The 12322-nt window shown below is 47.8% G+C and overlaps 1 protein-coding gene across 2 annotated transcripts in view; it reads left to right on the forward strand.

Annotated features, from left to right (window-relative positions):
• The first annotated feature begins 1244 nt into the window (after window positions 1–1244).
• Window positions 1245–12322, forward strand: part of DIP2B (disco interacting protein 2 homolog B) — a 207698-nt gene continuing 196620 nt past the window's right edge. For both annotated transcript variants that reach the window (XM_066613823.1, XM_066613824.1), the window contains exon 1: window positions 1245–1541. In XM_066613823.1, the coding sequence (XP_066469920.1) occupies window positions 1439–1541 (103 nt within the window). In that variant the 5' untranslated portion in view covers window positions 1245–1438. The remainder of the gene's footprint in view (window positions 1542–12322) is intronic.

Below are 12322 nucleotides of genomic sequence, written 5' to 3' on the forward strand. Positions count from 1 at the left end.
ACCTCACAGTGTTTTTGGTGGTAAACACAGCAACCATCTTGCTGATGCTTATAACCAACCTTGCTGGTGCAACAGTTCAGGATGGCTCAGCTTTGCCATGCTCAGATCACAACAGCAGTGGCAAAGCTGTGGGACCCACTTTGCCTGCAAGCCTTGTTTGAGTCTGGCAGGCCCATGCAGTTGGTGTCCTCTGTCACTGGGGCCTAACCCTAGCTCTGGCCTTCCCTTTTCATCCTATGCCTAAAAACAGCACTTAAAACAGGGTCAAACCAAAAAGTCCACCTCTACTCCTCAATCTCCACTGCAACAGTGGCAGGCAGGGATGAAAAAACACAGTGCAAAGCAGGAAATTTGTGGTAGTGGGAGATGAGGAGGAAGCATAGGGGGTCACACTGTAGGCACACTGTGGTTTAGCACCTATAGCAGTGGTTCCCCACTTTAGAAGCCTGCAGACCATGGAGGCAAAAATTGGAATCATCATGGACCCCATGCAGTGCCACTGTGGATGGTCTGCTCTCTTTCCTCTCTGGGGGAAGGAGCCTCATGGACCAGCAGAGAGGGTGAAGAATGGACCGTCCACACAGCCACCCTCTAGTGGTCTGTGGGGCAGCATCTCCCACGTGACCACTCCCTCCCGGACCACCAGACTGGGTAGAGAATGGGCCACTCGCAGCCGGCACGTCACTGCAGGCAGTCTGTCCTCCACCCTCTGTGGGGGTCCGTGAGGGAGCGCTCGCTTGCCTGGCAAGATGCTGGAAGTAATCAAAGGTGACTTTTTTCCCTGAGACCTTGCAGACCCACTTCTCAGGGTCTTGCGGAACACCTGTGGTCCAGGGAGCAGTGGCTGGGAATCACCAGTGGCCTATAGGGAGGTGCAGGCCTAGCCCAGGAGCAAAGACTATCCAACTTTGGAGCACTGGTGCAGCCCTGAGCTGCGGGAGCAAGTGTTCCCTTAGCTGGAGGAGGCCTCTGGGCCTGCCCCCCAGCACAGGATGCAGTGCGCGCCCCACTGGCACTGGAGAACTGGGTGGGCTTGGGCCCCGTTCGTTCACTCCTTCGCCCAGCTGAGCACCGCGGAGGCTCCGGAGAGCGGCCGGCCAGGGGAGGGCGCTCGCACCCAGGCCTGTGGCTGCTGCTCGCAGGGCTGGGCCGGCCCCTTCCGAGGCGGCGCTTGCTGGGCTCGCAGGCCAGGAGCTGCTCGAGGCCGGGTTGGGCCTGCCCGCCTCCCTCCCGCCCTCATGTGACTGAGCCGGGGCTAGCTGGACGCGGAGGAGGAGGAAGGATTATGGCGATGGCGGTGGCCCCCCTCGCTGTCGCCGCAACCCCGCGCGGCAGGACTCGCAGCCCCCGGCGCTGAGGAGGAGGAGCAGCCCCCGCCGCAGCAGCCCCCGCCGCCGCCGCCGCCGCCGCCCCGGAGCCGGGCGCTTTCCTCCCCAGCATGGCTGAGCCGCCGGGCGGTAACGGTGCCGTCTCCCCTCCGGCCGGGCTGCCCCGAGAGGTCCGCGAGCAGTTGGCCGAGCTGGAGCTGGAGCTCTCGGAAGGTGAGCCCTTCGGCGGGCTGGGAGGCGCCGCGCCGCGCCGCCCCCTCGGGCTGGGAGTCGCCGCTGGGCGTCTCTCCGGCGCCCGACTGGGGAGCCGCAAGGGGGTTCTCCGCCTCTCTGAGCGGCTCCCGGGAGCGGGTAGGCCCCTCCGACGGGCCTCGATCCTCCCTTCCTCGCCGAGGGAGAGGCGGTGCTGGAGGGGAAGGAGCCGCTGCCGCCGCTCGTGGCTCGTTCTGCCCAGCAGGCTGCACCTGAGGGAGAGGCAGGAAGGTCGTCCCCACGCCTTACCGCCCTGCAGCGGCCCTGGCTGCAGTCCAAGCCACGCTTCCTGGGAGGAAGCCCCACTGACTGTAATGGGGCTTCCTTCTGAGTAGACAGGCAGAGGATGGGGCTTAGGGGCTGCAAGCCTGTCCACACTTCCTGGGAGGAAGCCCCATTGACTCTAATGGGACTTACTTCTGAGTAAACATGCATAGGATGGGGCTCTTGGGCCGCAAGCCCAGCCGCACTTTCCTGAGAGTAAGGCCCATTGACTATAACGGGACTTGCATTTGCGTAGGATTAAGTTCTCAGTGTCTCCAGTTCTACACTAAGGCTGCAGTCCTATCCACATTTTCCTGGGACTCAGCTCCATTGACTATAATGGGACTTACTTCTGAGTAGACATGCACAGGATTGGCCTCTCAGTCTCTTATCTCCTGCTCGCTTTGAAAACCTCCCTGTGTAGACCTTCCTGCCTCTCCTACCCTCTCAGGTGCAGCCCACGGGGAGGGGGCAAAGAGAGCCAGAGAGAGGGTCTTCCTCTCCCTTCCTTGGCGGGGAGGCTCACTGCCCCAGGTGGTGTGGCATGTGTGCCCTGCCTCCAGTCACCCCTGGGCTTGGGCTGCCTGGTGATAGGGCTGGTGTCTGGGGTGGGGGAGATAGAGGAAGACTATATCTTTCCTCCTGTTAGACTCCATGTAACCTTTCCCAGTTTTCCTATTCTCTGGATATGACATTGACCTCTTCTTTTAGGGTTAGTGTACTTGCAGGCACATGACATGTGGGAAAAGGATTCATTTTCTAAAGCAGTGTTTCTCAAGGTTTGTCCTTCACTGTACCACCTATTTAACATATTTCACGTGGTCCACCTATTTAAAGTAGCACCAGAAGTAACTGGTAGTGACGTCATCACGTTATTTCTGGGTTGGGAGGCCATATGCGACATCAGTAAGAGGCTCAGAGTGAATGAGAGGGCTTTTTCCAAGCACGAAAAAGTACGCTTTGGACCTTTTCACACCAGGCTGAGCCTCCTATCATTGTTTGTTGTGTCATGTTCCTGCTCTTGTTGCCAGGTGGCAGGTGCTCAGGGGTCACCTCAAGTACCACTGGTGGTACCCATACCACTGGTTGAGACACACTGTTCTATAGGATTCAATCATTCCGGGTTCCTCAACTTTTTTTTGAAGTGTTAAATTATAGGAACATTCTTTTAATTTTCTGTTTGTTTCTGGTTCTTTTTATCCCTTGGAGCCCTACTTTGTTCTTCTCATATCTGCATACAAAAGATATCATAAAAACATAAGAACAGCCCCACTGGATCAGGCCATAGGCCCATCTAGTCCAGTTTCCTGTATCTCACAGCGGCCCACCAAATGCCCCAGGGAGCACACCAGATAACAAGAGACCTCATCCTGGTGCCCTCCCTTGCATCTGGCATTCTGACATAACCCATTTCTAAAATCAGGAGGTTGCACATACACATCATGGCTTGTACCCCATAATGGATTTTTCCTCCAGAAACTTGTCCAATCCCCTTTTAAAGGCGTCTAGGCTAGACGCCAGCACCACATCCTGTGGCAAGGAGTTCCACAGACCGACCACACGCTGAGTAAAGAAATATTTTCTTTTGTCTGTCTTAACCCGCCCAACACTCAATTTTAGTGGATGTCCCCTGGTTCTGGTATTATGTGAGAGTTTAAAGAGCATCTCCCTATCCACTCTGTCTATTCCCTGCATAATTTTGTATGTCTCAATCATGTCCCCCCTCAGGCGTCTCTTTTCTAGGCTGAAGAGGCCCAAACGCCGTAGCCTTTCCTCATAAGGAAGGTGCCCCAGCCTCATAATCATCTTAGTCGCTCTCTTTTGCACCTTTTCCATTTCCATTATGTCGTTTTTGAGATGCGGCGACCAGAACTGGACACAATACTCCAGGTGTGGCCTTACCATAGATTTGTACAACGGCATTATAATACTAGCAGTTTTGTTCTCAATACCCTTCCTAATGATCCCAAGCATAGAATTGGCCTTCTTCACTGCCGCCGCACATTGGGTCGACACTTTCATCGACCTGTCCACCACCACCCCAAGATCTCTCTCCTGATCTGTCGCAGACAGCTCAGAACCCATCAGCCTATATGTAAAGTTTTGATTTTTTGCCCCAATGTGCATGACTTTACACTTACTGACATTGAAGCGCATCTGCTATTTCGCTGCCCATTCTGCCAGTCTGGAGAGATCCTTCTGGAGCTCCTCACAATCACTTCTGGTCTTTACCACTCGGAAAAGTTTGGTGTCGTCTGCAAACTTAGCCACTTCACTGCTCAACCCTGTCTCCAGGTCATTTATGAAGAGGTTGAAAAGCACCGGTCCCAGGACAGATCCTTGGGGCACACCGCTTTTCACCTCTCTCCATTGTGAAAATTGCCCATTGACACCCACTCTCTGCTTCCTGGCCTCCAACCAGTTCTCAATCCACGAGAGGACCTGTCCTCTAATTCCCTGACTGTGGAGTTTTTTCAGTAGCCTTTGGTGAGGGACCGTGTCAAACGCCTTCTGAAAGTCCAGATATATAATGTCCACGGGTTCTCCCGCATCCACATGCCTGTTGACCTTTTCAATGAATTCTAAGGTTCGTGAGGCAAGACTTACCCTTACAGAAGCCATGCTGACTCTCCCTCAGCAAGGCCTGTTCGTCTATGTGTTTTGAGATCCTATCTTTGATGAGGCATTCCACCATCTTACCCGTTATGGATGTTAGGCTGACCGGCCTATAGTTTCCCGGGTCCCCGCTCTTTCCCTTTTTAAAAATAGGCGTGACATTTGCTATCCTCCAATCTTCTGGCACCATGGCCGTTTTGAGGGACAAGTTGCATACCTTAGTCAAGAGATCTGCAACTTCATTCTTCAATTCCTTAATAACCCTTGGGTGGATGCCATCAGGGCCCGGTGACTTATTGATCTTTAATTTATCAATGAGGTCTGAAACATCTTCTCTTTTAACCTCTATCTGACTTAACTCCTCGGTTAGGAGGGGCCGTTCGGGCAGCGGTATCTGCCCGAGGTCTTCTGCCGTGAAGACAGATGCAAAGAACTCATTTAATTTCTCTGCCATCTCTAAGTCTCCTTTTATCTCCCCTTTCCCTCCCTCACCATCCAGAGGGCCAACCGCTTCTCTGGCGGGTTTCCTGCTTCTAACATATTTGAAGAAGCTTTTATTATTCCCCTTAATATTGCCGGCCATGCGTTCCTCATAGTCTCGCTTGGCCTCCAGTATCACCTTCTTACATTTCTTTTGCCACAGCTTATGTTCCTTTTTATTCTCCTCATTAGGGCAAGACTTCCATTTACGGAAGGAAGCTTCGTTGCCCTTCACAGCCTCTCTAACTTGGCTGGTTAGCCATGCGGGCACCCTCCTGGATTTAGTGGAACCCTTCTTTCTTTGCGGTATACACCTCTGCTGGGCCTCTATTACTGTTGTTTTAAGCAGCCTCCATGCACTCTGGAGAGATTGGACTCTTTTTACCCTCCCTTTCAACCTCCTTCTAACCAGCCTCCTCATTTGAGGGAAGTCCGCCTGTCGGAAGTCAAGGGTTTTTGTGAGAGATTTGCCTGGTATTCTTCCCCCAACGTGCACGTCAAAACGGATCGCAGCATGATCACTGTTCCCCAATGGCTCAGTAACGTTTACATCTCTAACCAGGTCCTGCGTACTGCACAATATTAAATCCAGAGTCACCTGTCCTCTGGTGGGCTCCGTGACTAGCTGATCTAAGCCACAGTCATTTAGCACGTCAAGAAATCCGGTTTCCTTATCGTGACCAGAACACAAATTGACCCAGTCAATATGAGGATAATTGAAGTCCCCCATGATTACAACCCTGTCCCTCCTTGTCACCTCCCTGATCTGTTTCCTCATTTCAAGGTCCCCATCCGATTTCTGGTCTGGAGGACGATAGCACGCCCCCAGTATTACATCGCTGCACAAGCCTGGTAATTTAACCCACAGAGATTCTACGGTGGAGTCGGACCCACCTTCAATCTCTACTTTGCTGGATTCTATCCCTTCCTTAACATAAACGGCCACCCCACCTCCAACACGCCCCTGCCTGTCCCTCCTGTAGAGTTTATAACCCGGGATTGCGGTATCCCACTGATTCTCCGCATTCCACCAGGTTTCCGTTATGCCCACTATGTCAATATTTTCCCTTGTCACCAGACATTCCAGTTCTCCCACCTTTGCTCGTAGACTTCGGGCATTCGCATAAAAGCATTTATACACGGAATGCCCCAGGATGGGCTGCTTATTTGCTCCTTTGTCCCCGCATCCTCTCATTGTGCCAAACCGTCTATCACATCCCATCACCCTACCTTTCCCTAGTGGTGGCCTAATCTGCTGCCTAAAACTAGCCAATTTCCTCCCCATGCACCCTATGCCTGCCAACCAGCTCATACAGATTCCACATCACAAGCTGCTCCTCCTCCAGTGCCTCTGGTTCTAAACTGGTGACACCAGTCGCCAGGATGCCAGGGCTGGGAGCAGGACATTCCTGCTCCCAGCATTTCCCCCAACAACTTCTGGCCAGTTTAAAACCAGCAACACCAGAGGAGGCCCTTTCCCCAGATGTTGTCCTATTAGGGGAGTGCTTAGGAAAAGGATCACAATGGTAGCAACAATCTTCTCTGGTGTTACTGTGATGGTTGGCAGTTATGCTAGAGGAGAAAGAGATTATATGCTTCCCTATACTCTTCTCGTGTGTTCCCTAACATGATGGGGTAGTGATTGAGCAGGCTACACGAGAGTTTGCAGCGTCCCCCAGTCCCCTGTTCAAAGCAGCCATTTCAAGCTCTCTGATTGCTGGATCGCTGCTGGGAATGAAGAACACACAAAGGAAATTCATTTCCAGTCATCCACCATCCCTGAAAGGTCCAGCGCAATCTCTTCAATTGCCTGAAACTGGGTTGACCTGACTCTGGCTTCTCCACCCTGGTGCACAAAGTGTGCTGTACCTGCTCCCCACCTTTCATCCCTTGAAACATTTTGCCTGACATGCCCATTGCCCAACCACCCTTTAGGTTTTGGTGGTGACGAACTGCCTGCCCAACTTGGTGGCTCTGAGCGGTGGTTACGGGTGACTGCCTGTTCAACATGGCAGCTCCTAGTGTTAGCTGTGGTTGGCACCCTAGTGGCTTCTGACAGCAGCACCTGGCCTTTTTGCTCTGTTGGAGCTTTAGCAGCGGTATTTCACTTAACTTCTCCCTAACTTGTCATACTGCATTTTCAAAAAATGAAAATATTTGCCTGGAAAAAGGAAGATGGAAGTTCTCCCTGTTACCTTTTTTTTGGCTGAGGACAACAACAGTATTTAAGTTGAGCCTGCCACCCCGCTCACCCATATGCTTCCATGTACCAGTAGGCTGGCCTGCCCTTAGATTTCATTGCAAGTTTAAGCCTCTACAGTAGTATTGCATTTCAAGTTAATTTTCTTTAATCTTTTGCCTGCCATATTAGCCTCAATAATCAATGCAAATGAGTAGCCCCTATTATGTTGTTGCTTTGTTATCCTAATTATCACCGGCATCCTTTCTAGGAGTTTTGTGAGAGCTTCTCTGGATCTCCCAAGTTTTGTAGGTGGTTGTGCTGTTGGGTGAAATTTGCAGATGCACTGTATAAACTTAAATCTTGTCAAACCATGTATTCTTTGTAGCACAACAGACAGGCCTATTGCCTCTGCTGTATTGGAGCTCTCTTGCATTTTTTTCTTTTGTTACTCTGTAAAATGCAAAGTACATTGTGCAGGTAATAGTATAATATTATTACAGCCCCTTAACTTTGGGTGTAAGATGTGTGTTCAGTGCAGTTCACACACTCCGTTTGAGAAGGGCAGTTTTCTTCCATTGCCCAGACTTGTCCACCAGTAAGCATTATGGGAGGAGATTTCTTTATAGGAGTTGACTGTATTGGGTACGTTACTACTTGATGGGGTGCTATAGATCTTTTATTATTTGAATTCCCCCATTTCACTATACACTGTATATTAATCAGTCTGTCAGCTGCCTTTCTGGGATGATTTTTCACTTTCCCCTCAAACTTGACAATTTGGTAGCTAACTGAGAATTTATGTATTACAGCCAGATGGCTTAAAATAGTTTCATGATCTTTTTGTCTGAAAGGTATTCTAAGGTTTGTCTTCAAAATGGTAGAAAAACTTACCTTGTTCAAGTGCCCTTGGGTTGGTTGTCTTCCATGACCTGGGTGATTACACTTCTCAGACAAACCATGAAAGAAGAGAGTGACCCCCCTCCCTTATACCAAATGATTTTCTCCGTATCTCATGTAAAAGTGCCAGTTCTAATTTGTGTCTATATATTGTTTTTTCTTGTATGTACTGTTATCTCATGGAATGCAATGTTGAAAAATCCATGATTGTTTATGGAATGTATCTGTGGGGGAGGATTCTTGGAGAACAGTGAGGGGTGGGGGTCCATAATGTGTTTTCATGTGACCTGTGCAAGCTGTTTCATGCAGCTGTAGTCAGTTAACACAAAGTTCCTGTTTATGCTAAAAACAAACCTTAAATTGTGTTTGAGCCATAAATGGCACATTTCCTCTTTTCTGTGGTTGCTTTTTTAAAATTTAAAGTTTCCACGTTGCATTTAATGCACCCTGACTGCTAGGCTATTGTCCTCAGTCTTGTTAAAAATGACACCAGTGGATGATTTTTGCAGAACATCACCAATAGTGTTGAAGTGAGAAATAAAGTTCCATGTGATAAAAGAAAATATTTTTACTGGGTCTAGGTTACTGTTTTCTGATTTTGGGGGGATAATATATATGACATTTCCGTGTTTTGGTCAGATACCAACTTCACTTGTGTGTGCGCAGAAGGGTGCTGAGGAGCTGTAGTCACTGTAGTTCTTCCTGGTCTCCCGCCTGCATCTTCTCTCTCCACCTCCTCACGGCATGCTGAACTCTCTCTCCCCTTCTCGCGCTAGGCAGCCCAGCCACCCTCCACCTTGCCTTGGGCTGCAGCCCTCAGCAAGTGGTCATGTCGGCTACAGGCTGTGAGAAGCCTCCAGGAAGGCTGCTGCTCAAAGGCACAGCAGAGGTTGCTTCCCTGTCACTTCCTTCACTGGGACTTTGTGCCCAGAGCTGTGGGTTAGGCTGGGAACCTGCGAGTGGGGTGATCTGGTTGCTGAAGAGCCCAGGTGACCGTACTGAAGAGGCTAACCTAAAAAAAACAACAATCTTATAGGTTCTTTGGGGCAGCCTAGGGGGAGAATCAGGAAAGACAAAAGAGATCATTTCTTTACCCAGTGTTTAATTAGCATGTGGAACTCATTGTACAACATCAGTTTGTACAACGGCATTATAATATTAGCCGTTTTATTCTCAATACCTTTTCTAATGATCCCAAGCATAGAATTGACCTTCTTTACTGCCGCCACACATTGGGTCGACACTTTCATGGTGGTGGACAACTCGATGAAAGTGTCAGCTGAATGTGTGGCAGTAGTGAAGAAGGCCAATTCCATGCTTGGGATCATTAGAAAAGGAATTGAGAATAAAACGGCTAATATTATAATGCTGTTGTACAAATAGATGATAAGGCCACACCTAGAGTATTGTGTCCAGTTGTGGTTGCCACATCTCAAAAAGGACATAGTGGAAATGGAAAAGGTGCAGAGGAGTGCGGCTAAAATGATTACTGGACTGGGGCACCTTCCTTATGAGGAAAGGCTATAGCGTTTGGGCCTCTTCAGTCTAGAAAAGAGGCTCCTGAGGGGGGACATGATTGAGACATACAAATTATGCATGGGAAGGATAGAGTGGATAGAGAGATGCTCTTTTCCCTCTCACACAACACCAGAACCAGGGGACATCCACTAAAATTGAGTGTTGGGAGAGTTAGGACAGACAAAAGAAAATATTTATTTACTCAGCATGTCGTTGGTCTGTGGAACTCCTTGCCACAGGATGTGGTGACGGTATCTGGCCTGGATGCCTTTAAAAGGGGTTTGGACAAGTTTCTGGAAGAAAAGTCCGTTATGGGTTACAAGCCATGATGTGTATGTGCAATCTCCTGATTTTAGAAATGGGTTATGTCAGAATGCCAGATGCAAGGGAGGTCACCAGGATGCAGGTCTCTTGCTGTCTTGTGTGCTCCCTGGGGCATTTGGAGAGCCACTGTGAGATCCAGGAAGCTGGACTAGATGGGCCTATGGCCTGTTTCAGCAGGACTGTTCTTATGTTCTTGCCACAGGATGTGATGATGGCATCTGGCTTGGATGCCTTTAAAAGAAAATTGGACAGTTTCTGGAGAAAAAGCCCCATCACAGGTTACAAGCCATGATGTGAATGTACAACCTCCTGATCTGAGAAGTAAGGCTACCTCAGAATGCCAGATGCAAGGAAGTGGCAACAAAATTCAGGTATCTTGTTGCCTTGTGTGCTCCCTGAGGCTTCAAATGGGCCACTGAGAGCTACAGGAAGCGGGACTAGATGGGCCTTTGGCTCAATCCAGCTAGGCTCTTCTTATGTTCACTTGAATAAAACTTTAGCTTTTTGGAATGAGTGCGTAGCTTTGTTTAAAATTTTCTATCCTGCCTTTTCTTGTCCCAGTATATAGGGTAGTTTACAATGCTATCAAATAAAACAGACAGTAAAGTGACACAAAAATTGTACAGTAGTTAAAAATCCACAATACGAATCCATCAAAAATGAAGCAAGACAAATGTTTTACAGTAAGTATTTCACAGTTAGGTAGTCATAGAATGTTGGAGTTGGAAAGTACGTTAGAGGTCAAATAATCCAACCCCCTGCTCATTCCATGCATTGTACATTCTATTTTACTGGGGATAGTAAGAGAGTTTGCTTGGGTACACAAGCTGTAATCTAAAGAGCTACAATAGGCTAGTACAGAGACTTGTGGTCACTTGGTGGAGTCTTTGACTTTAAACAGACTCTTCAATAATGTGTCATGACTGGTTTTGCTCCTCCTCTCAGTTTCAATGAATTTTTTGCCCTGTGCTCAAAGGAAAACGGGCTCAAAGTACACACATGGGCGTATGGCACAAGTTAAATGGGATCCTGGCCCTCGACATGTCCTTTAGTATATGGTGCAGTGTAGTCTATATGCACTGGCACCATAAAATTTCTACTTGTTTAATTTTCTACCTGGTCTCAGTTTATTGAAAACAGAGCAGCAAATTCTTGCATGTTGTTAGGAGGATTCTAGAAGGGCAGATTTAAATGATTGCAATTGTATTGATCTATAGAAAACCATTTGAGATGTGTCATTGTGTTCCATTAATACTCGTATGCAAGTTTACATTCACTTGAGCAAAGGCAGATACCAGAAGTGTTTCTGCAGGGATTATTCAGGCACTATGCCCTATTTTTGTACAAATCATTTACTTTGTAGGCCCAGGAACATATTTTCCACAAAGAGGATCATGTTCAGTGAAACTGTGTAAGGATACAGTCTCCCCCAATTCTGCTCTGCTCTGCTGAAAAGAAGCAGCCTTTTTTGATGTACAGGCACACCCTAGGAAATGGTTACTCTGATAACAGTTATGTGGATGTCGGTTCAAGAGAATAGGGGTATGCGTGTTTTTAAATGAAGAGTCGGTACGCTTTTGACTACTCACATTTATATTTTTCTTGATAAGAATTTAACATAAATTCCTGTTTTTAAAGTCTTTATTCAGGACCTTGTTTATCAAGGTGATCATTGCCACTGGCTTGCTTGATGGTGCTTGCCCTCTTGGAGCCTTCAGGTCCTTAAAGGTCAGACTGGTTACATAGATAATGTATATCGCTTTGTAACAAACATAATTAGTTAGAAGTCTTTTAATACCAGGTTTTACTTGTCATTGTGAATAGAACTGGACCACCATCCAAGTACTGAGCTCAGATGAGGTTATTCTGTCTGTATAAATCTTTGCTGAATATTGACAGCATTGAGTAATGAAAAAGATTATACCCTTTGGAAGAACTGCAAATTGCTTGATTTACAGGCACGTTTAACTGCTGGAAAAACATTTATATATATTTTGCAGTGTGTGTCATTTATACTGAGCCCTTTTAAAAAAAATTGGAAAAATCTTTGCTGAGTTTAACCTTTTCATGTACACTCATATACTTCAAAAACAGGACAGAATTTCCTAAGACAGAATGTGTACAGAGTATGTACGCACTCTGTCTTCTTAGGAAATTCTGTCCTGTTTTTGAAGTGCATGATTTGGATGTATTCTAGTTCATTCCAAAGACATGTTTACACAGTGGTAGGTGTGCAATATGGAAGTCTGCATGCCATGTATATTGGAACCTTTTCTGTTTGCTGCATTGTCAATCACATGCAGACTCAGTTCTATCTTTGAGTCATGTTAGGGTTGCATTTACTACAGATTTAAACCTACTGATCAGCAATTTTTCTTCATTGATAGTTCTTCAAGAGGTTGGGAGGGATCTTTACCAGAGAACTTAATGACTTAATCAAAACAAAAATTTCCAGAATTCT

The sequence above is a fragment of the Tiliqua scincoides genome, chromosome 2, assembly GCF_035046505.1.
Source record: "Tiliqua scincoides isolate rTilSci1 chromosome 2, rTilSci1.hap2, whole genome shotgun sequence".
Classification (NCBI taxonomy): Eukaryota; Metazoa; Chordata; class Lepidosauria; order Squamata; family Scincidae; genus Tiliqua; species Tiliqua scincoides.